Source organism: Ctenopharyngodon idella, chromosome 3, assembly GCF_019924925.1.
Source record: "Ctenopharyngodon idella isolate HZGC_01 chromosome 3, HZGC01, whole genome shotgun sequence".
In the NCBI taxonomy this organism is placed as follows: domain Eukaryota; kingdom Metazoa; phylum Chordata; class Actinopteri; order Cypriniformes; family Xenocyprididae; genus Ctenopharyngodon; species Ctenopharyngodon idella.
This window is the reverse complement of record NC_067222.1, coordinates 13,042,490-13,067,588: the sequence shown is the minus strand read 5'-3', so window position 1 is coordinate 13,067,588 and position 25,099 is coordinate 13,042,490. Positions and strand designations below refer to the sequence as shown.

General features: G+C 41.5%; 3 protein-coding genes across 71 annotated transcripts in view; 1 reads left to right on the top strand and 2 right to left on the bottom strand.

The window, feature by feature from the left end:
• LOC127509830 (uncharacterized) overlaps positions 1 to 25,099 on the top strand; it is a 502,366-nt gene that overhangs the window by 135,921 nt on the left and 341,346 nt on the right. The gene's annotated exons all lie outside the window — the stretch shown is intronic.
• The window catches only part of LOC127509908 (60 kDa lysophospholipase-like), a 390,873-nt gene that overhangs the window by 65,869 nt on the left and 299,905 nt on the right, over positions 1 to 25,099 (bottom strand). The window lies entirely within an intron of this gene.
• LOC127509999 (hepatocyte cell adhesion molecule-like) overlaps positions 498 to 25,099 on the bottom strand; it is a 220,653-nt gene continuing 196,051 nt past the window's right edge. For 7 of the 12 annotated variants that reach the window (XM_051889463.1, XM_051889461.1, XM_051889462.1 and 4 more), the window contains exons 3-6: positions 23,547 to 23,840; positions 23,361 to 23,480; positions 23,206 to 23,270; positions 498 to 1,536 (exon numbers count right to left, since the gene is read on the bottom strand). In XM_051889463.1, the coding sequence (XP_051745423.1) occupies positions 1,486 to 1,536; positions 23,206 to 23,270; positions 23,361 to 23,480; positions 23,547 to 23,840 (530 nt within the window). In that variant the 3' untranslated portion in view covers positions 498 to 1,485. Of the gene's footprint in view, positions 1,537 to 23,205; positions 23,271 to 23,360; positions 23,841 to 25,099 lie in introns of those variants that run through there. The other 5 variants (XM_051889468.1, XM_051889465.1, XM_051889464.1 and 2 more) reach the window with 2 other exon arrangements.

Below are 25,099 nucleotides of genomic sequence, written 5' to 3'. Positions count from 1 at the left end.
ATGTAAGTAAATCCAGAAGCAAAACGAAGTGGTTTAATATCTTGAAAAGCAGTGCATGTTATTGTCAGTGGGATATTGTGTATGGATCTGTTATTCTCAGTGGTTATATCAGTCTTGGTGCTCATGTGAAGCTAAATCAAGACACCTGAAATAGTTTTAACTGTGTTTACATGTATTTATTTTTCAAGACTAACAGCATAATTGAATAATAAAAACACACAGAATAATCACACACACACACACACACACACACACACACACACACAGACACAGAGAGAGAGAGAGAATTCTAAACATTGATTGATCGTTCTGCTTTTTATGTCTCTATATATACATGTGATTCACTGTATGTTGATGATAAAAATGCTTTGGCAATACTTTGTAACAATTGTCATGCCAATAAAGCACTTTGAATTGAATTGAATTGAATTGTGTAAAAATAAAAAAAATCAGTCAGTAGAATTGCATATGAAAAGGACAAGAAGGAGGCTAAAGAATTTAAAATTATATTAAAGCATATTTATTTAAAATTGTACAAAAGGAGGCATGAAGAAATGTGGAAAAATATGAAATAAAGATATATCTTGCATATAAACTTTTAAGAACTTTACACTATAAAATGTCACAGTGAGAGAGAGACATAGAGAGAGAGAGAGAGAGAGAGAGAGAGAGAGCGAGAGAGAGCTGTTAACACATTAGTTGGCGCTTCAACAGAGATGAACAAGACTGACAAATCTATTGAAAACATGATTTGTTCACGCCATGTCATGATTACCGTTATTACGAGATGAGAAACACATGATTTTATTTGTTCATGTCATCAGATTCAGAATTATGTGCTTCTGTCAAACATTATTAATCCCAAAATGAATCTCCAGCAGTCAGGAAGAAGTTGGAGCTCTCAGAAAATTACAAATTACAAATTATAATATACAGTAATTACAGTAATTACGATGTGGCGTGAATGCAACAAGCATAAATAAAATAAATCAAAAACACTGTTAAAATCTCCTCAATTAAAATCCATTAATATGACATTATTAATGTATAATATTTGACCTTTTGACATGGACTGTGAACACCACAGCCATTAACTGACAAAAATCCTTCACAGAAACTTTATATTAAACAAAACACAAATAAAAGCACATTTGGACCAGCAGTGTTTTTTTTTTTTTTTTTTTTTCTTTTGGAAAAATTCATTGCCATTAAAGTGAATTAACTGAACATAAACATACAAGCTTGATAAAAATGCTCATTTTAGAAGAAAATTTCAGATGGCATTTAGAGGCTTTTGCATCTGAACTCTTCATTTGTAATTTAATGTAATTTAATTATTTAATGTAATTTAATAATATCTGTAACAGAAAACATCTGACTCAATACAAAACAAGTATTGGATGTCATTCAGCAAATATGATGCAGGCCGGTATTTATGTATAACTTCAAACTTATTGGGAAATCTTTCAAATGATCAAGATCTGATCAACGTCTCGAGACTCCTGCGTACACCACATTATCCTCCTCTCTAGGCCTCTGAAAGAAAACACAAAAACACCGTTAATCAATGTATTCATCACATTACTGGCACATCTATCCATCCTCTTTCCACAAGCACAGAAAATACAGCAGAAATACTTTTGTCAGCAATTTCCTCACAACGGGTCTCAAGTGTTTTGGAGAATGCAGGATATCCTCATAATATTCTTAAAATCACATTAAAGTACACTTGAAGTATATTTGGCCTATACTCCTCCAGCAATCCATGTTTTGTTGTTATATGCTAGGGGGCGCTATTACGAATCTTCTGAAAGAGGACAGAATCTTTTAATAAAAACAAAAGTGTAATTCAAATTATACACATTCATCTCCAGGAAAGGATCAGATCAGATATATAATGCTGAGACATCTTGAAGATGGGGCTGTGGGGAAAATTTTAGAATTCTATAATAGAGTGTGAGTGGAAGGAAGCTATAATAATTCCTATAAGGAAGCAGGGAAAAGACCCTTCAAAACCTTCTAATTATAGACCAATAGCTCTAACATCACATGTTTTTAAAATTATGGAAAGGATGATTACGGAAAGGTTGATGAATTTATTGGAAATGAGAGGAATAATGGAACAATGGATCAGAAACGTCTCGGTTACGTATGTAACCCACATTCCCTGAAGGAAGGAACGGAGACGTACGTCAGTAATGACCGACAAATTGGGATATCGCCAGAGAGCCCTATCAGCTTCAAGTGAACTAAAACAAGCCAATGGAATTGGTGTGCGATATCTGCATAATGCGCACCGCCCCCGCCAGGTGGGTATAAATAGTTTAGGAACAGAACCACCAACACTTGTGGTGTGGAGGGGTCAGAAATAAACAAAAACAAAAAAAAATAGAGCTATGTATCAAAACTTTATTTTGCCACTGCGTTTCGGCACACAAGCCTTCGTCAGGGCTAAAAGGTTTCAGGTGTGTGTAGGTTCCTTTAAGTACAAACAGAAACAAAATTCAAACTTACAATGAACCAATGAAAAAATTGTATAAAATAAATGATATTAATAAATAATAAATAATCGTGCATCAACCAATGATCATCAAAGAGAGAGGAAGAGAAAAAAAAAAACCTCAATAAAATAAAATAATTATACAAATATATATATCATAAGTTTTATTTATAAAAAAAAAAAAAAAAAAATACAAAATATACACCTTTATACCAGAATATAAAAATATTTTTATAAGAAATCTTTTAAAACCAATTCCTCATTAATCCCAGTAGAGAACAAACTTTTTAAATAAAAAATCCAAAAAGCCTCCCTTCTTTTTCTCATTAAAGGGTCATGAAACCCCCCTGTTTTACCTTGGTCGTTCACACCTCTGAGCTGGAAAAAGTCTGTTAAAATGGGCATGTAAAGCTCTGGAAAAGTGGGAGTGTAGAGGGGGGGAAGAGGGGAGAGAACAACCATTGAAGCACAGACATAGAACACACTCATTATACAGAATAATGAATATATGAGAAAATGACAACAAACCCCCAAGCACAAGGGAGAAATGCGAAAGAATATTTAATAATAGGCTACTTTGATTACGTTTACGAGCACTGCAGTCTCAAAATCAGTCTTTTGTCTATTAGAATAATCGTGTCGTCACGTTCAGATAGGCTACACCACTGTATCAGTGTCCAGTTTGCACATATAATTCATTTGAAGAAGACTTGATGAAATATGTGTGCATAACTACACCGTGCTGGTTAATGTTTGGTGCAGGAGAATGTGTGAAATAAAACACGGATACTTTATTCTGTGTGAGCTATAAGCCACGTGGCTAGTGTTGTTAAACAACACAAAGCTCCGTGCTGAAACCGATCATATGCGCGCGTGTATATCATAACAGTCATATTTGTCATGTGTTCGTATTCAAACTCCAGTTCTGACTGGCATAACCTGATATTGCTGAGTTCAACATGTTCCTGGGTCAACATTTTTGTTGATCCTGGAACAACATTCAAATCAACCAATCAGATTTAAGGGACAAGTTTACAGATTATGTCAAGTTTAGGCTTAAAATCATGAATTGGTGCTTTTACATCAGTGTTATTCATCTATCATTTCCCTCTGATTTTAGGGATAACTTATGGATAGGGTTAGGTTTAGGGGTAGGAATAGGAATAGGGTTAAGACTAAATTTTCAGACTAGAATGTTGTTCCAGGATCAACAAAATATGTTTACCCAGGAACACATCTAACTCAGCAATATCAGGACGTGCGTTCTGACTGCATCACGAGCAAAATACAAACAACACATGTGCTGCTGTGCTGAGGGAAACATAGCCTACAGCTCGCGTGTTTGAACGCAGCTAGCGCAGGCAGAGGTGAGTGAGCCACACTTTTGTGACATTTGAATTCTCTGCTGTAATGGGATCTCATGCGAACATATTTACCATTTGTGCTAGATTACAGCAAAACAATCCACATGCACACAAACCTCTGCTCTGGTCACGTCGCAGGAAAATGCATTGTGTTGTAGCACTGAGGAAACGAGCACCAACGATATGTCTCTGAATGACAAGAGACCGAGGCGAGAAAAGTGATACTTCCTCATGCATAATTCCGCAATTATAATCTTATGCATACTACAGCGCAGTTATTGGATTAAATGAGCTTTATGTCATGAATATATGTCGAGAATCGCTCGAAACGGTCAATGTCAGCATATTCGACCATGCCCATACTTGGGCCGAAAGTACATGATGACATCAGATTTTGTGACGTTGCTCCGACTCAGCTTTTCAAACCGGAAGACAGAAATCGCTCTGAAAAATGCAAAAATAACTATTTTTCACTTATGAATAACATTAATGAGTACGTTTTGTGTTTTCAATGATGTGCAGCCTATACATATCTGTTTACATCTCAAAAAAAGTGTTTTGGGGTTTCATGACCTTTTAAGTTGATGTTACCTCCTCTTAATGGAATTTTTATATGCTCAATGCCAAAGTATAAAAAGGAAGACATAAGATGATTACATTCTTTAAAATGTGTTGCTACTGGTTTTGTTATATCACCTCTTTTAATGGAGCTCCTGTATTCTGTGAAGGCCAGTACACACCAAGACGACGTCGACGAACTAGTGGCGACGAAAGCAGACTGCGGGGTTGGCTCACGTCGGCAGCGTCTGTGTCCAAAGTTGCTCTGACACACCAAACCAACGCTAGACAGCGAACGGCCAAGTAGCACGTCAGTTCTGCACCTGCGTGAGACGAAATGCCTTTCCGAACCAGCAGGTGGCAGTATCTGAACAGCCAGTCAGAATGATCAGATGGCTCGACAGACCGACAAGCTCCGACGCCGATTCAACATTTCAAACCAGCTGAAAAAAAGGCGACGAGGACTAACTTCAGCCGACGGTGCGGAACACACTAAGAAAACTTAGTCGGTCGACGAACAAAAACTGCCAGATGGCTGACCGTCGGCTTGGTGTGTTCCTGCCTTAATACGATCCCTTAAACGACATGATGTTTCTCCAACATATATTTTTTGGACACTTGATTAAATATATAACATTTTTAGTGTTACATGTGATAAAACTTTTAATATGTATATTCTTTTTATAGACAGGGTGTTCAAAATATTTGATATTCCTGGTATATTGGCAATTAATACAATTACCACATTTAAAATTTCCCAAAGGAATTTTTCCTGTAAGGAAAAAAGGTTTTAGTTGTAGGTTTATTTGGGGAACAAGCCCTAACTAATTTATCCTTAATATTTCTGGCTCTTTTGTGAGCAATAAGTGGAGGATTTTGAAATGTACCTTTTAAAGAAGGATCGTCTTGTAAAATGTGCCAATATTTTTTCACCACCTTGCTAATATTGAAGGTTTTTGGAGCATATGTGGAGCAGTATATAATAACTGACCTTGAAGATGTCTTCTTACCTTTGTTAGAATTTAGACAATCTTCACGTCTTCTAACTTGTACTTTTGTACTCTTGTACTTTTTCTTCTGCTTGTGATATACAGGTGGTATAAGTTGGGAAGCAGATGCAATTGCACTCTGTTTTTCGCTGAAGAGACAACCTGAGTCTGCACTACAGCGAAGGCACAGGAACTGTGGCGACGGGATGTACGTCTCTGTTCCCTCCTTCAGGGAACGAGTGTTACATACGTAAACGAGACGTTCCCTTTCAGTCAGTTACGTTCAATCTACGTCAGTAGTGACCGACGAATTGGGATCCCAAATAAAACACCACAGTTACTGACCCCTAGGGGGAGACTCATCTGACATGTGACAGCAGAGCTGGCTCTGCTAAGGGAAAGACACGGGCTCACCGTGGGGAGTTTGACCATGGACAGTACACATATCGGACCACTCACGTGGAGGGGTCACGACATATGGCACCCAGCCAAACATCAACGTCGGTGATGGACATTTGGCCTGGCATCAGACACTCTGCAATGTCCGAGCTGCAAGGGGAGGCGGAGGAACTCGACAGGGTTCGCCAAGCGGGGAACTCTACTGGAGTAAATGGATGCACATATCCGGCCCAGGAGGTGGGAATGGCATTGCAAGCCGACACTAGAACGGGTTCTTCGCGTTTACGGCTACTGGAAGTGAGTACACGGGAAAATACTGGTTCCACACAAAGGCTATAGAATCTAGCGAACGTGTTGAGTGTTGAGTAACTCTGAGCAACTCTAGTGGAGTGAGCTCTTAACCCGAGCGGGCAAGGCACGCCATGGGACTGATAAGCTAAGGCGATGGTGTCCATTATCCAGTGGGTCATCCTCTGCTTGGAGACAGCCTTTCCCTTCTGCTGGCCTCCGTAACAGACAAAGAGCTGATCTGAGGTCCTAAAGCTTCGCATTCTGTCCACGTACAGGCACAGAGCATGGGTGGGACAGAGCAAAGCCAGGGCTTTACCTTCAACTGCATTGTGATGTGCGGCAATAGCGGCAACATACACCTTGAGGGTGGAGGGAGACAGCCTTCGCTTTAAGCCCTCTTGCTGGATGGAAAGCACAGACATGACCAAACATGATCGGGGGTCCTCTCGACACCATTCGACGAACAGGTTCCACTTCAACGCATAGATGTTCCTAGTGGAAGGAGCACTAGCGGAAGTGATAGTGTCTACAACTGACTGGGGGAAGTCACTTATATACTCGATTGCTCCTGTCTGCCTCGCTGCTAGCTGCTCAGATTGGTTTGCGTCTGTAACTCCGTATAGCTTTGTTTTGAATCTCTTACTTTTATTCATTGTTGCTTATTTTTTTTATTACCTTATATGTAATATTGCCTACCACACTAATCTGACGTCGCTAGCTTGTAATATTTGAATCTAAATCGCTGTTACAACGCATTTGCATTTGCAGCGCTAGCTTGTTAACTTGTTAACAGTCTCTCGCGCGCTCCTTTTTCAACGCGTTCTTCAAACAGCTGTGGTAAGTCGGATCAGTCTACAAACACGGTGAGTCATGTCATCCTCTCCCAGCATTGCTACCTGTTCCATTTGCCACATGTTTACCAAAGCTCTCTCTGTCAGCGACGAGGGATTTACATGTCATAAATGTAGGGAAATAGTCAGGCTGACAGAGAGAATCTCAGAATTAGAGACACGCATCCAAACTTTAATCGAGGATAGTAAGAATGCAAGGGCTTCAGATACTGTTTTGGATGCGACTAGCTTAGTGAACTCTGTACATTGTTCGGTTCCGGCTGTAGAGCCCGCGCAGCAGGGCACTTGGGTAACGGTGAGGCGGCCTAGCCGCGGAAAACACCACTCTTCCGTTCCAATAAGAACATCAAACAGGTTCTCCCCACTCAGTGATACATCCACTGAGAATCCTGCTGAAAGTGCCCTAGTTATTGGCGATTCTATTACACGGAACGTGAAAATAGAGACACCAGCCACCATAGTCACATGTTTGCCGGGAGCCAGAGCACCTGACATCAAAGCAAATTTAAAAGTGCTGGCTAATGCTAATCGTAAATACTCTAAGATTATTATTCACGTCGGCACTAATGATGTTCGACTTCGCCAGTCGGAGATCACTAAAATTAACATTAAAGAGGTGTGTGAACTCGCAAGTACAATGTCAGGAGAAGTAATTTGCTCTGGCCCCCTTCCTGTTCGTCGGAGTGATGAGATAGTTAGCAGATTATCATCACTCAATGGCTGGCTGTCTAAGTGGTGTCCGCAAAATAATATCGGTTTCATAGACAATTGGAAAAGTTTTTGGGGCAGACCTGACCTGTTAAAAAGAGATGGTATTCATCCCTCCCGGGATGGTGCTGCTCTTCTCTCTAGTAATATGGCACATAGTCTTAGAACTGAAACATGACAAACTGGGGCCCAGGTCAGAAAGCAGACAGACTGGCTAAACCGACCGTCTGCTAGCTGCCTCACGTTACAGAAGTCAGAAAATTCAGATAACTCCCAACACATAGAAACTCTTACACCTAGATATTTTCAAATAGAGACTGTGTCTGTACCCCGAATTAGTAAAAACAAAAAACTTCCAAACCCATTTAATGGTAAAAATTTAATTGATGTTCAACAAATAAAAAATAGAGATAATAATGCTAAACAAATGATAAAACTCGGGTTGTTAAATATTAGATCCCTTTCTTCAAAATCACTTATTGTTAATGATATTATCAAAGATAATAATCTAGATGTGCTGTGTTTGACAGAAACTTGGCTAAAACCGGACGATTACATTACTTTAAATGAGTCTAGTCCTCAAGGTTATGATTATGATTATGTTGCTGTAATCTATAGTAATATTTACAGTATTAGTCAGAAGTCTTTCAAATATAATTCCTTCGAAACTATGGTACTTTACGTAACATTATGTAAGTTGACATTTGTGCTGGCTACTGTATACAGGCCACCAGGACACAATACAGACTTTATCAAAGAATTTGCTGACTTTCTATCAGAGTTAGTACTAGCTGCAGATAAAGTCCTTGTTGTTGGTGATTTTAATATTCATGTAGATAATAAAAAAGACGCATTAGGATTGGCATTTGCAGATATTCTAAACTCTATTGGTGTTAGACAACATGTGTCAGGACCCACTCATTGTCGTAATCATACTTTAGATCTAATATTGTCACATGGAATCGATATCGATGCTATTGAAATTCTGCAGCAGAGTGATGACATCTCAGATCATTATCTAGTCTCGTGTATACTACATTTAGTCAAGGCGGCTAAACTGCCTCCATGCCATAAATATGGTAGAACCATCACTTCTACCACTAAAGATTGCTTTATTAATAATCTTCCTGATCATTTTCATCGCCTTAGCATACCAGACAGCTTAGAAGACCTCGATGTTGCAACAGAAACTATTGCCTCTGTCTTTTCCAGCACATTAGACTCAGTTGCTCCTTTGCGTTTAAAAAAGATTAAGGAAATTAATCCAATGCCATGGTACAATGAGCACACTCGGGCCCTAAAGTTAGCAGCCAGAAAAATGGAGCACAGCTGGAAGAAATCAAAACTAGAAGTATTTCGTATTTCGTGGAGAGAGAGAATGATTGAGTACAGAAAGGCCTTAAAATCTGCTAGATCTGCCTATTTTTCAAAACTCTTAGAAGAAAATAAACACAACCCTAGGTATTTATTTGATACAGTGGCTAAATTAACAAGAAATAAAGCTTCAACTTCTGATGTTTCCAAAGAGCACAGCAGTAATGACTTTATGAACTTCTTTACTTGCAAGATTGATAATATTAGAGAAAAAATAATAACCATGCAACCGTCTACTACAGTATCGTGTCAGATAGTGCATTGTAGTGTCCCTGAGGAAAAATTCAATTCATTTACTGCTTTAGGAGAGGAAGAATTGTCTAAACTTGTTAAATCATCAAAATCAACAACATGTATGTTAGACCCTATACCGACTAAGCTATTGAAAGAAATGCTTCCAGAGGTCATAGATCCTCTTCTCAATATCGTCAATTCATCTTTATCATTAGGATACGTACCAAAAACTTTTAAGATGGCTATTATTAAACCTCTTATTAAAAAACCACAACTTGATCCTAGAGAATTAGTCAATTACAGGCCGATCTCAAATCTCACTTTTCTGTCAAAAATACTAGAAAAGGCAGTATCATCACAACTATGTTCCTTTTTAGAAATAAATGGTATCTGTGAGGATTTCCAGTCAGGATTTAGACCGTACTATAGTACTGAGACTGCTCTCATTAGAGTTACTAATGATCTGCTCTTATCATCAGATCGTGGTTGTATCTCTCTATTAGTGTTACTGGATCTTAGTGCTGCATTTGACACTATTGATCACAATATTCTTTTAAATAGACTCGAAAATTATGTTGGCATTAGTGGAATTGCATTGTCATGGTTCAAATCATACTTATCTGACCGTTATCAGTTTGTAGTAGTAAACGAAGAGATGTCATATCGATCACAAGTTCAATATGGAGTTCCACAAGGCTCAGTACTAGGACCGTTGCTGTTCACTCTGTACATGCTACCCTTGGGAGATATCATTAGGAAGCATGGCGTTAGTTTTCACTGTTACGCTGATGATACTCAGCTCTATATTTCTTCGCGCCCTGACGAAACTTACCAATTCACAAAATTAACGGAATGCATAGCTGATATAAAAAATTGGATGACCAGTAATTTCCTACTACTAAATTCAGAAAAAACAGAGATTCTCATTTTTGGACCAAAAACTTCTTCACGTAATAACCTAGAATATTGTCTAACACTTGATGGCTGCTCTGTTAAGTCTTCGTCGTCAGTTAGGAACCTGGGTGTGCTCTTTGATACCAATCTTTCATTTGAAGGCCATGTTACTAGCATCTGTAAAACCGCATTCTTCCATCTTAAAAATATATCTAAACTACGACATATGCTCTCAATGAAAAATGCAGAACAGTTAGTTCATGCGTTCATGACCTCAAGGCTAGATTACTGTAATGCTCTACTGGGTGGTTGTTCTGCTCACCTGATAAATAAACTACAGCTCGTACAAAATGCAGCAGCTAGAGTTCTTACTAGAACCAGGAAGTATGACCATATTAGCCCAGTTCTGTCAACACTGCATTGGCTTCCTGTTAAACATCGTATAGATTTTAAAATCTTGCTAATTACTTACAAAGCACTAAATGGTTTAGCTCCCCAGTACCTGAGCGAGCTCCTAATTCATTATAGTCCTTCACGTCTATTGCGATCTCAGAATTCAGGCCAGCTGATAATACCTAGAATATCAAAATCAACTGCAGGCGGTAGATCCTTCTCCTATTTGGCACCTAAACTCTGGAACAATCTTCCTAGCATTGTTCGGGAAGCAGACACACTCTGTCAGTTTAAATCTAGACTAAAAACGCATCTCTTTAACCTGGCATACACATAACACATTACCAATTTATATTTTCAAATCCGTTAAAGGATTATTAGGCTGCATAAATTAGGTCAGCCGGAACCGGGAACACTTCCTATAACACCTGATGTACTCATTACATCAGAAGAAGAATGGCATCTACGCTAATATTAGTCTTTCTGTTTATCCCGAGGTTCACCGTAGTCAACCGGATCCGGGCCGTATCCAGGTGAGACCAAGGACCTGCACCTTGACACGACCACAACGCAGCCCTGACGTATCAGCAGAGATTGAGTCAACTAGATCATCCACTGTGAGGGCCTCATCGACACGACAGCCACGACACAGTTCCTCAACAACCGTCCATACCGGCGTGATCCTCAATATGATCCTCAATTGGATGGAACTGAAATAAATACTTTTAATGTTGCGATCCTATTGGACTTATGATAGCAACCTGAATTGTAACAAAGCACTGTTGGCGAGAGGAGAACTGGCACCCCGACTAAGCCTGGTTTCTCCCAAGGTTTTTTTCTCCATTTTAACACCAATTTGCCACTTGTCTGCCACCTAATGTCACCTGATGGAGTTTGGGTTCCTTGCCGCTGTCGCCTCTGGCTTGCTTAGTTGGGGACACTTGACTTGACATTTGATATTCAACAGTGCTTTGATCTGCCTGCATTGACACTATTCTTTAAGAGCTGCTGTGCAGCCAAACAATGTACCAGTTATCAATGTAAAGCTGCTTTGACACAATCTACATTGTAAAAAGCGCTATATAAATAAAGGTGACTTGACTTGACTTGACTTAGAATCTCCGCGTCCCGTCCAGGGACCAAACATGGAGTTTCCACAGTTCGGAATGTGGGTGCCAGAGGGTGCCCCGTCTCTGAGTCAGAATGTCCTTCCTCAGAAAAATGGGCCAAGGAGGTGCTATCATGAGGAGCGTCAGATCCGAAAACCAGGTCCGAGTGGGCCAATACAGAGCCACTAGCAAGACCTGCTCCCAGGAGCTGTGCAAGAAGGCTGAGTGAGAGCTCGTCGGCTGCACGGTTGAGCACGCCTGGGACATGAATGGCATGAAGTGACCTCAGATGCTTCTGACTCCATAGCAAGAGATGACGGGAGCGTAGACCACCCTGATGGTTGATGTACGCAACGGCCACAGTGCTGTCCAAGCGGACCAGTACGTGCTTTCTGACAACAGCTCCTTGAAGCAGCCCAGTGCAAGACGTACTGACCCGCCCACAGACCTGATACTGCATGCCCGTTGTACGTGGCTCCCCACCCGGTGGCAGAAGCATCTGTGTAAACCACAGCATGCCTGGACACTTGTTCGAGGGGAACTCCTGCCTGCAGGAATGAAGGGTCTGACCACTGAGTGAGGGTGCAACAGCAGTTCAGTGTCACGGGGACATGGAACGTACCGCGCTGCCACGCTCATCTCATGACCGGGCCGTGAAGCCAGTGTTGAAGCGGCTTCATATCAAGCAATCCGAGCGGCGTGACTGCGGCTATGGATGCCATATGCCCCAGGAGCCTCTGAAAAAGTTTCAGTGGGGCCGCTGTCCTGCGTGCTTCATGGCCCGGTCATGAGATGAGCGGTGCAGCGCGGTACGTTTCGTGTCCCCTTGACACTGAACTGCTGTCGCACCCTCACTCAGTGGTCGGACCCTTCATTCCTGCGGGCAGGAGTTCCCCTCAAACAAGTGTCCTCGGTGAGGCGCGCTGTCTGGGCGACCGAGTCCAGGTCCATACCGAGATAAGAGATCCTCTGCCCGGGGGCGAGTTTGCTCTTGTCCCAGTTGACCCAAAGACCCAACCAGCTGAGGTGAGCTAGCACCATGACCCTGTGTTTGCACAACTGCTCCCGCGAGCTGGCCAGAATGACCCAGTCGTCGAGGTATTGAGGATCCTTGAACAATGGCCGCCTCCGCAACCTTCGTAAAGACGTGGGGCGACAGGGCCAGCCCAAAGGGTAGGACTTTGTACTGATATGCCCGACCCTCGAACGCAAACCATAGAAAGGGTCTGTGTCGAGGCAGAATCGAGACATGAAAGTATGTGTTCTTCAGGTCGATCAATGCAAACCAATCCTGGGGACGGATGCATTCAAAAATGTGCTTCTGCGTAAGCATCTTGAATGGCTAGCTCTTTTAGAAGGGGGAAATTAAGCCGCGATGTGACCAGGTACACCACTCCCTGGTCACACGCACAGAGGAACCGGCTCAAATCGCAACACGCAACCAACAAGGGCAAATGCTGTGAAAACAGCAGTTGAGAGCTGTAATATAGCTCAAAGCTCCTCTGGAAGCTCACAGCCTCGCTGCAACGTGCCTTCACACCAACACAAAGAAAGAAGCTTTTCAACGGCTTGAGAAAAACACTCTCAGTCTTGATAGCAGGAACACAAGGTTGGCTCCGAAGCGAAAGACAGTGTGTGATTGCATCTGCTTCCCTATTTATACCACCTGGCGGGGGCGGTGCGCATTATGCAAATATCACACGCCAATTCCATTGGCTTGTTTTAGTTCACTCAAAACTGATAAAGCTCTCTGGTGATATCCCAATTCGTTGGTCACTACTGACGTACGTCGAACATGACCGACTGAAAGGGAACCAATATTCCCAGTATAGACAAGTATAAACAGATGAATCAAAAGATCCAGAGCGTCAGACAACTGGGGCTGCTTTTTTTAGTTCCAGGCAGTGGAATCAATGAACTTCAAATAATTTGGCAGTCTATACTGTAGAAATGGTAGCAATATAATAATGTTAGGTCATTTAAATTTAAATAGCACACTTAAAATTATAGGGAAACGTCTAAATGGGTTTTGTGAACAATATCATGTTGAAGAAACAATACCTCATGTAATTCTTGAATTTATTAAGTATGAACAAGAAAGGAACAATATGATAGAAGAAAAAAGAAAAATGGAATTCAAGAATTCAATTTTAAGGTTTTAATGAAATGGTCAAGAGAAATAAATAGTAAAGCTTTCTTTGATTTTATTAGGGAGACGGTTCTGATAAATACAATATAAATCTCTGTTCCACATTAAATCCAATTCAGATATAGTCTTTTTCTCAGATTTTTGTTCAGTGTTGTTTGTTTGTTTATTTATTTATGAAACTTACATAAAGAAAGAATTAAAAAAGAATGCATGAAGGAAGTATAAAATGATTTGTCAATGTTGTTTTTGTTTAAAAGCAGAGGCCGTGTTCTATCTATCTGTTGATATACTGTATTGAATGTTCAGATATTAATGCAACAAATTATTCTTGGGGCCATCAAAGTTTTGTGAAAATGTTAAAAAAAATGTTGGTGCTGGCTGGCAACTATTTTCAAAAAATGCTGGCGGGGAAGAGTTCATGTAGAGTTAAAGGTATATTTCATATATAAACTGTAATACTTAAATATAAGGACATATTAGCATACTTAAAGTATGATGTCGAATTCGCTTGAAGAAAACTTACAAGTATGCTTGCCGTATAAAACCACTAAAGTTTACTGAGAGTATACTTTAATGCTCAGCTTGAGTAATTGAGCTTTTTAAAACCCAATTTTCCTCATTATCTCTTACCATTTCTTCTTCATATTTTTTTTAAATATAGCATTGTTTGTAGAATTCAAATGTGTCTGAACGTTTCGTGGTCTGAGCCGACTCGCGCGTATGATCAGACTGTGTTTGCGCTGCAGCGGTTCACATGACACTAACGCAAAAACGGACTTCATTCACGTCAATGGAAAGCATGTTTACACTGTCTGAATTGTTCTCTATTCTCTAGTGTTCTATGTGCCATTCACCATGTAGAAACTAGTAAATGTATGAACAAATGACTGGTTTCAGCCGCAGCTTCAGCGTCTGATTATAGTGTAGGAGGGGGCAGGACTTCAGATTCTAGAGAGCAATTGATTGGACAGAAGATTTGATGAGAAACTGAAGTGCGATGTGATGTCATGAAAATCCGTGATCCATTTTAACGGAAGTGAGAGACTGTAAGTTTTGAATGCTTATGTCTCCTACATGTGATTTTTTTCATTGTTTTGGAACACACAGATTATTAATCTTTAACTAGTAAAATATCAGAATACCTATAAGTTCACTTCTATTTTCTTTGATGACCAGCTGACCTTCAAAGAACACATTGCAAAGACAGCTTGGTTATGCAGATTTGCACTATACAACATCAGGCCTTTTCTAACAAAACTTGTAACACAACTTCTCATCCAGGCCCTGGTCATGTTCTTCTGGCTGGACTGCCATCATGCACAATCAAGCCTCTACAATTGATTCAGAACGCTGCAGCACGTCTTGTCTTTAACAAGCCCAAACGAGCCCACGTCACGCTTCTCTCCATCTCTCTGCACTGGCTACCACATGCTGCTCGCATCAAGTTCAAGGCGTTGATGCTTGCTTACAGATCTACCACAGGCTCAGCACCCTCCTACTTCCACTCACTCTTACGTGTCTAGATCCCTACTAGAAGCCTGTGATCACTAAATGTGTGAAGGCTTGTGGTACCATCACAGAGAGGCACAAAATATTTTCATTCACTGCTCCATGCTGGTGGAATAATCTTCCTGCCTTCATCCTCTCTTTGAGAGCACTTAACCTCCTTTACTTAATCTCCCTATCCTTTAATTTCCTTGAATCCCTCCCTATTCTGGCTTATCCTACTCTAAGCAATGTCTGAAACTTGTATTGTGAGCACTTCTTCTGTCTATTGACTCGTCATGATGACTCGCTTGTTGTTGTAATGATGGGTCAACAGAGTGGAGATCCATTTGCAGCTTTTATTAAGAATAGTAAATACACAGGTAAGGGCAGAGGCAGAGACGTAAACGGGGACAGGCAATGGTCGAGGCAGGCGGCAGACAAACGGTATCAGGAAGCAGGCAGAGATCAGGGCAGGCGGCAAACAAACACAGTCCAGTAAACAGGCAAGGATCAAGGCAGGCGGCAGAGAATCACAAGAGATAAACAGTCCAATCGGTAACGGTATAACAATCCACAGAAAACGCTTAGAGATGATCACCAGGGCAAATCAAGACTTCGCAATGTGTGTGTGTGTGCGTGCTGCTTAAATAGTGTGAGTGTGATGTGGTGCAGGTGTGTGTGCAATCAGTCCCAGGAATGAGGGCCTATGGGAAATGTAGTCTGAATGATGATCTCAATATTCCGGTGAAGGCTCCCTCCGGTGGTGCGGGGAAGGAAGTGCGGGAGCCTCACTTGTGACAGAGCCCCCCCCCTGCGAGCGGCTCCAGACGCGAGGAGGCGGACGACGCCGGGGTCTACCACGTGGTCGAGGGGCCGGTCTCTCCGGATGCGTCCTGTGAAACTCTTCTGTGAGTGAGGGGTCCAGGATATCATCCACATCGACCCAGGATCGCTCCTCCGGGCCGTACCCCTCCCAGTCGACCAGGTACTGAAGTCTCCCACCCCGGCGCCTGGAATCGAGTAGTTCTCGAACTTGGTAAGCCTCCTCGCCTTCGATCAGCATGGGTGGGGGGTTGCGGGCCTCGGTTCCCTCCGACTCCCCCCTCGGACCACCAGAGGGTTTCAGCAACAACACATGGAAAGTGGGAGAGACACGGTAGTTAGCAGGTAGGTCTAATCGGAATGACACGGGTGTAATTTGTTTAATAATTTGAAAGGGCCCTACAAACCTGGGACTGAGCTTTCTGCAGGGAAGTCGGAGGCGGAGATCTCGTGTGGATAGCCAGACCCATTGACCCACGGTGTACTCTGGACTGGGACGCCGGTGACGATTGGCCTGTACCTCCTGCCTTCTCACAGCGCGCTGCAGATGGTGATGGGCGAGGTCCCAGGTTTCCTCACTGCGTTGCAGCCACTCTGTCACGGATGGTAGATTGGTGGGTTCGCCGGACCAAGGGAAAAGTGGTGGCTGGTAGCCAAGTACACATTTGAAGGGAGTCACGCCGGTGGCGGTTTTCTGGAGAGAGTTTTGTGCGTATTCCGCCCACATCAGGTAACGACTCCAGTCATTTTGATTTTGTTGGCAGTAAGTGCGTAGGAATCTGGTGAGCTCTTGGTTCATGCGTTCGGTTTGGCCATTGGATTCGGGGTGGTATCCTGAGGTGAGACTGACATTGACATTCAGGTGTTTAAAGAAGGCTGCCCATACCCGAGACGTGAACTGTGGCCCTCTGTCTGATACAATGTCCTCTGGTAAGCTGTAAAAACGGAATACATAGTCGCAGAGGGTCTCTGCTGTCTCAAAAGCAGATGGCAGTTTGGGTAGTGGAATGAGTCGACAGGCTTTGGAGAATCGGTCCACAACCGTAAGAATGGTGGTGTGGCCACGGGACACAGGAAGGTCGGTGACGAAGTCAATTGCTATGTGGGACCAGGGATGTTGAGGAATGGGCAGTGGCTGTAACAACCCGGAGGGTACTTGACGAGATGGTTTCGAGGTTTGACAGGCTGTGCAGTTTTTTACAAATTGAGTGGTCTCCGCTAGCATGGTTTCCCACCAGAACCGGTTCTGTAACAGTTGGAAGGTGGCAGTAATACCCGGGTGACCAGAACTGGGAAGAGCATGCACTTGATGCAGTAACTTGTTGCGGAGGGCTTCTGGTACGAACGTGCGATCTGGTGGGCATTCCGGGGGTGGTACCGTCTGAGCGTTGAGTTCGGTGATTTCTGTCATGATGTCCCATTGTACGGGAGCGACCAGAAGTTTGTTGGGGATGATGTTTTCCTCGCTCTTTGTTCTCTCTACCTCCTCCACTTGGCGAGACAGCGCGTCGGCTTTGAGGTTCCTTGAGCCTGGTCGATATGTCACGGTAAACTGAAATCTGGTGAAGAACATGGCCCACCTGGCTTGTCTGGGGTTTAAGCGTTTGGCTGAACGGAGATATTCAAGGTTCTTGTGGTCCGTGAGTATGGTGAATGGGTGCTGTGCTCCCTCCAGCCAGTGCCGCCACTCCTCCAACGCTGCCTTCATGGCTAGTAGTTCCCGGTTGCCTACATCGTAGTTTCGTTCTGCTGCTGATAACTTCCTCGAGTAGAATGCACATGGAAACATTTTGGCTGGATTTCCTTGACGTTGTGAGAGTACGGCCCCGATGCCTGTGCTGGATGCGTCAACCTCTACGATGAAGGGGAGCTCTGGATCTGGGTGACGGAGAATGGGAGCAGTGGTGAAACGTTCCTTTAATTCCTGGAAAGCCTGTATCGCCTCATTGGACCAGGTGAGACGGGTGGATTGTCGTTTGGTCATGGAGGTTAGAGGTGCTGCAATGCCACTGAAGTTCCTTATAAACCGCCTGTAGAAATTAGCGAACCCCAGGAATCGTTGCAGCTCTTTCAGAGTTCGTGGTCGTGGCCATTCTAGAACTGCTCTCACCTTGCTGTCGTCCATAGCCACTCCCTCGTGACTGATGACATACCCCAAGAATGACGTGGATGTGCGGTGAAACTCACATTTCTCGGCCTTAGCGTAGAGTTGGTGTTGAATGAGGCGTTGTAGAACAGCCCGGACGTGTTGAATGTGTTCCTCAAACGTGCTGGAGTAGATGAGGATGTCATCTATGTAAACTACGACCCAGCGGTTGAGCATGTCCCGGAAGACATCGTTGATGAAGGACTGGAACACGGAGGGACTGTTGGCCAGCCCAAACGGCATCACAAGGGTCTCGTAGTGGCCAGTGGCGGTGGAAAAGGCAGTTTTCCATTCGTCCCCCTCTCTGATGCGTATCAGATTATAGGCACAGCGAAGATCCAGCTTGGTAAAGTATTTAGCCTGCCGTAACTGCTCTAGAGCTGCTGGAACCAGGGGCAAAGGGTAACGAAATTTAACGGTGATATCATTAAGTCCACGGTAGTCAATGCAGGGTCTGAGACTACCGTCCTTCTTCTTGACAAAGAAGAAGCCTGATGCCGCTGGTGACGTTGAGGGCCGGATGAAACCTTTGGCTAGCTCCTCTTCAATGAATTTTTTCATAGCAGCAGATTCAGGTTGGGATAAAGGGAATATTCTGCCCTTGGGGGGCGTGGTACCTGGTAGCAAGTCAATGGCACAGTCACTGGATCGATGTGGGGGTAACTCGGTGGCTTTGCTTTTGCTGAAAGCGATTGCCAGGTCAGCATACTCGACGGGAATGTGGGACTCGTCGGAATTAACTGTGTGGATTGATACAGCTTGAACTGGTAATGGGGTGACTTGTTTCAGACAAAGTTCATGACAGGATGAGTCCCATTGAATAATCTGTCCCTCCTTCCAGGAAATATGTGGGTTGTGTGTCCTGAGCCACGGGAGACCAAGGATGACTGGGTTGTTGGGTGAGTGGATGACGTAAAATCTGATGGGTTCATGGTGTAATACTCCTACTTGCAGGACAACCTCAGCAGTAATGTGTGCGACCTTCCCCTCTCCGATGGGCCGACCATCTAGCGCCTCCACTGTCAATTGAGAATCACAAGCCGTTAGAGTGATGTTGTGTTCCTGAATGAAAGTATTTGACATGAAGTTGCCTGCAGCCCCAGAGTCTATGAGCGCATGAGTGGGTATGCGCTGGTTGTTCACAGTCACATGTACTGGTATTTTGAAACTGTTAGCTGAATAGTTGGTGGATTGCTGGGAAGTCACCGCTTTTGGATTAGAGGGACTTGGCCGGATGGGACAATTGATTTTGATGTGACCGGCTTGGCCGCAGTACAGACACAGGTGGAGTTGTCTTCTTCTTTCTCTTTCTTCTGGGTGTAGCGGTGTATAGCCGAGCTGCATGGGTTCTGGAGTGGGGTTGGTTAAAGTTTGGGAAGTGGCTCCATGGATCGGACGTCGAGAGCGGAGTAAATTATCAATTTGGATGGCCAGCTCTATGAATTCGCTAAGCGTTCTTCCCTCGTCACGGCAGGCTAGCTCGGCTTGAAGTTCTAGGGACAGACCTTTGCGAAACAGCAACTTCAATGTGTCGTCGACCCAATTAGTTTGAGCTGCTAGAGTTCGGAAGGTGAGAGCATACTCAGCAGCGGTGGTTTTGCCCTGGCACAGCGACAGCAGTTGATCTCCAGCGCTCTTACCTCCCGCGGGATGTTCGAAAACCTCTTTGAACTTTCGAAGAAATGCGGAGAATGTGGGAAACGCAGAGTCGTCCTCTCCCCACACCGCCGTGGCCCAATCCAGCGCTTTACCAGACAGCAGCGAGCAAACGAAGGATATCCGACTGGAATCGGAGGGATACAGAGCCGGCTGTTGGTTAACAAAGAGTGAGCATTGAAGCAGAAATCCCTTACATTTAGCTGGATTGCCATCAAACTTCTCCGGGAAGGCGAGTCGTGGATTCACTGCAGGAGCGGGAGTGACGGCCTGGTTGTCAGGAGCCGCGGGCGGTGAGGCGGCGACCTCGGGAGGCCTGAATCGAAGGCCCTGTAGAGTCTTTACCAGCTCCTCGGTAAGGGAAGTCAGTCGATTCAACTGATGTTGATGAACTGCGAGCTGGTTGGCCTGGGCGGATAGCTCAGTAGAGGGCTGCATGATAGCTGCTGGATCGCTAGTTGGCGAAGTCTTCTGTAATGATGGGTCAACAGAGTGGAGATCCATTTGCAGCTTTTATTAAGAATAGTAAATACACAGGTAAGGGCAGAGGCAGAGACGTAAACGGGGACAGGCAATGGTCGAGGCAGGCGGCAGACAAACGGTATCAGGAAGCAGGCAGAGATCAGGGCAGGCGGCAAACAAACACAGTCCAGTAAACAGGCAAGGATCAAGGCAGGCGGCAGAGAATCACAAGAGATAAACAGTCCAATCGGTAACGGTATAACAATCCACAGAAAACGCTTAGAGATGATCACCGGGGCAAATCAAGACTTCGCAATGTGTGTGTGTGTGCGTGCTGCTTAAATAGTGTGAGTGTGATGTGGTGCAGGTGTGTGTGCAATCAGTCCCAGGAATGAGGGCCTATGGGAAATGTAGTCTGAATGATGATCTCAATATTCCGGTGAAGGCTCCCTCCGGTGGTGCGGGGAAGGAAGTGCGGGAGCCTCACTTGTGACAGTTGTATTCCTCACTTGTAAGTCACTTTGGATAAAAACATCTGCCAAATGAACAAATGTAAATGTAGTATAGTTGCAGTTCAAACTAAAAATGTAGATTTAAACTAGTTGGGTCCTTAAATCTTACTACTGTACTGTTACACTTAAAAGTATACTTTTATATACTAAAAAGTGGGCCAATTTACCCACAAGCAGTATTGAAATAGTACTGCTAGTACATAGTATAGGCTACTTACTACATAAAGTATACTTAAAAATATACCTGAACATTACTTAAGAATACTTTTTTAAGCATAGGCTACTTCTTCATAAGGGTAAGGATGGATTTAATGTATTATTTCAGTATTTTTCTATTTGTTTAATTCAATTTTTTTTCCCCAAAAATATTCAGGTAGTGAGGTATATAGTCAGGTAGAGAGGTATTCAGGTAGCATATAAAAAAATATAAAAAAAATTCTAAGCAATTATGAAACTGAACTGAACAATTAACTGTTAATGTAATACACCTCACTTTCAGTTTCCGTAAATGTTGGTTTGAAAATCGTCAAAATCAAATAAGGTGCTGCTGTGAATAAGGTCTGTGTCCTAAACTCGAATACAAGTGTTTTATCTTGGAAATAAGCAGCATACCAAAATATCAGGACTTGCACATGCCTACTTTATTATATCCATAATCTCCATAAACAGGTGGTCTGTGAAAAAGTATAAGAAAAACTGTAAAAATGTATATTATTATTATTATTATTATTATGGAAATAAATTATATTAAATAAACATGGAAAAGCCTAGAAAAAAAATATAAAAATGTAAAATAAATAAATAATTTAGTAAATAAATAAATTGTACTTAAATAAATAAAACATGATTAAATATTAAATTAACATAAAAACAAAAAACAAATACATTAAAAATAATTAGAAATAGTAAGTAAATAAAAATAAATAAAACAAACATGATTAAATGTTAAATTAACATAAGAAATTTTAAAAACCGAATAAAATTACAATAAATCAATTAGATATAAATGAATAAATCATACTAACTCCATAAACATACATAAAAAGTCTGAGAAAAACTGTATAATAAATGTATAATAATAATAATATTATTATAATAATATATTAAATAAGAAAAGTCTAGAAAAAAAAAACAATGTAAAAATAAAATAAAACATTGCTAAACATTAAATTAACACGATGAAAATGTAAAAAACAGAAAATAAATAAATTGGATTAAAATAAATAAAGTTATTAAATGTTAAAATAACATTCAAATGTAAAAATGGAGAAAAACTAAAAGAATTAAAACAACAAATAAGAATAAAATCTAGAGAAAACTGTAATAAGTCAATAAATTAGATTAAAATAAATGAATAAAAATGTTATTACAATAAAATTAGTAGTTATTAGTCTAATAAATTAATGATTAATATTGTAACGGATGGGATGGGACAATGGAGTTGGAGATCCACATGCAGGCTTTATTAATTAGAAGAGCGTAGTCGTACAGGCAGTAGGTCGATCACCAGCAAACAGTAACAGGAGGGCAAAAGAGTAATCCAAAAACACAGGCAAGGGTCAAGGCAGGCAGCAAATGATCATTAAACGAGGAAACAGTCCAGGTTCAAAACACAGGCAAGGCTAGGCAGAGACAAGGACCACTGAGACAAGGGCGAAAACAAAGGCTAAACAATATTCAGCAGGGCATGAGTGAAAAACAGGGACTACTTATACACAGGCACAAACAAGCTTAACAAGATAACTAGTTAACAAGGGGACGTGGTCCAATGAGTGTCCATGGTAACAAACAAGGGGAGCAGCAGAGGAACATGAGGTGCACACACAGAGGAGATACAGCAACACAGACAAGGATCATGACAAATATAAATAACATTTATTTTGAAATAAATAAATAATACATTTATCAGTATTATAGTGAGAAGAAAATAATGTAACTTCAAAGATATTTTAAGATTTATAATATTACATATTCCAGTATATTAAATGGGCAGATGCATTTTAAATTTCAGGATGGTGGTCCTTATTTCCTCATATTTCAGGATCCACTTCTGAAAGTGTGAAAAGCCTGATTTAGAGGATTCACTGCTGTATTTTAAAGTTGTGTGTCAGCGGACTAATGTTTGTGTGTCTCTAAATGATGGTCTACAGTGTAAATCCACAAACACATCTACTGCTTTATAAATATATGTTGAGCTGCTGCTGTGTGTGTGAATCATTAAACACACACACACACACACACACACACAGTAAAATCAGACTGAAACAACACAGAGACACACCATACACTGAAATCAAAGATCTTACCGATTTATTTCTGTTTCTTCTGTTGAATGTGGGATCAGCGTAAGTGATCTCTTCTGCTCGAGTCTCTGTTTCAACAATAATGACAGAAACAAACACTCAGAGAGATGATGTTTGAGAATTATATACACACACATATACATACAGGTAATACTTGCCTTCTCTGTGTGTGTTTCTGTGTTTCCTGCAGATGCAGAAGATCCCGACAGCAGCAACAATCAACAGAGATCCAGCAGCAGCAGCAGCAGAGATCAGCACTGTCAGAGAGACTGGAGGACCTGAAAGAGACAGTCATTAGCCCAGATCAATGTGTGCAGAAACACCAGATATCATCAGTGAAGTACCTGCAGCACATGTGTGACAGAGTTGAGCGTTGTTGAGGTGTTGAGTCTGGTTTCTGATGGGATTGTTCAGCACACAGCTGTAGGAATCATCCACACACTCCAGATGGAGAAGAAGATCAGACCGGCTGCTGAGATCAGACACTCTGATGCTGGAGAATACACTGTTTCCTTTGAACCAGGAGAGAGTCACATGACTCACATTCACAGCTGAACACACCAATAAACATGATGATGATGATGATGATGAAGAGTTTAGTGAAGAGTTACTGCTGATGACAGGAACAGGCAGACGAGCTGAAAACATGACAGAATAAATCAGATTCAGTAGAAATCACGGTGATCTCCAGTTTACTGATATTAAAAACTGAATTAAACAAGCAGATAAACAAATATTATACAATTAAATTTCAGAGGTGTAAAGAGTACCTGAAATACCTTACATCGACAATGACTCCATTACAAGTTACTAGTAACCAATTCCAATACGACTTGAGTAAAATCTTAAAGGAACACTCCACTTTTTTTGAAAATAGGCTCATTTTCCAACTCCCCTAGAGTTAAACAGTTGAGTTTTACCGTTTTCGAATCCATTCAGCCGATCTCCGGTGCTGCTTTCCGTCAGTACTAAGACCGTCGGAAAATTAAAAGTTGCAGAATGACAGTATAGTTCCTAGCCATATCGGCCTAGAAAATCACAACTTCATTTTCCGTCGGTCTTAGTACATGATATAACTACAGAAGTGTCAAGTTTTAAATAGGAAAACTATTGAAACTCTTTGGTCATTTTTTAAGCGAGATGCTAACGGTCTAATCAGATTCAATGAACTGTGCTAAGCTATGCTAAAAGTGGTACCGCCAGACCCGGAGATCGGCTGAATGGATTCGAAAATGGTAAAACTCAACTGTTTAACTCTAGGGGAGTTGGAAAATGAGCCGATTTTCAAAAAAAGTGGAGTGTTCCTTTAACGTATCTGATTTTAACAGTACTTAAGTATGTTACTCATGCTGAATCTAGGCTCAGAGATGCACTAGTCCTGAGAGACATGCAAGTGAAAATAAGAAACAGTTGATTTGTAAGATGAGAAATCATGTTGTTTTCTAAAATCAAAATAAAACTGAAAACCTCAATATTGTAATAAATCAAGGTTGACACAACAACCTTTCAAACGTCTATAAACTCTCAAGTCTCAGTTGAGCTCAAAAAGGTCACAAGTAAACGAATATCCTTAAAAAGGTCTTGTCAATATAGCGGACCAATAAAACAATGTGGTAAAACTTTATAATAACTCACGCTATGAAGCATTAGTTTAGCATTATTAAAATAGTCAATTCATCATTTATAAAGCATTAATAGACATTAATAAGTAGTTTATAGATAGACCTTTACATTTAGAAATGATAAATTGATCAATAAAGTCTGTATTATATTATTTACAAACCAGTTATTTAGAAGTTAATAAGATCATAGAAAGTGTGGTAAGTAAATTATTAATAAACTATTTAAATGTACATTTATACATCTTATTATTTAGACATATAGTAATAGTTAGTGT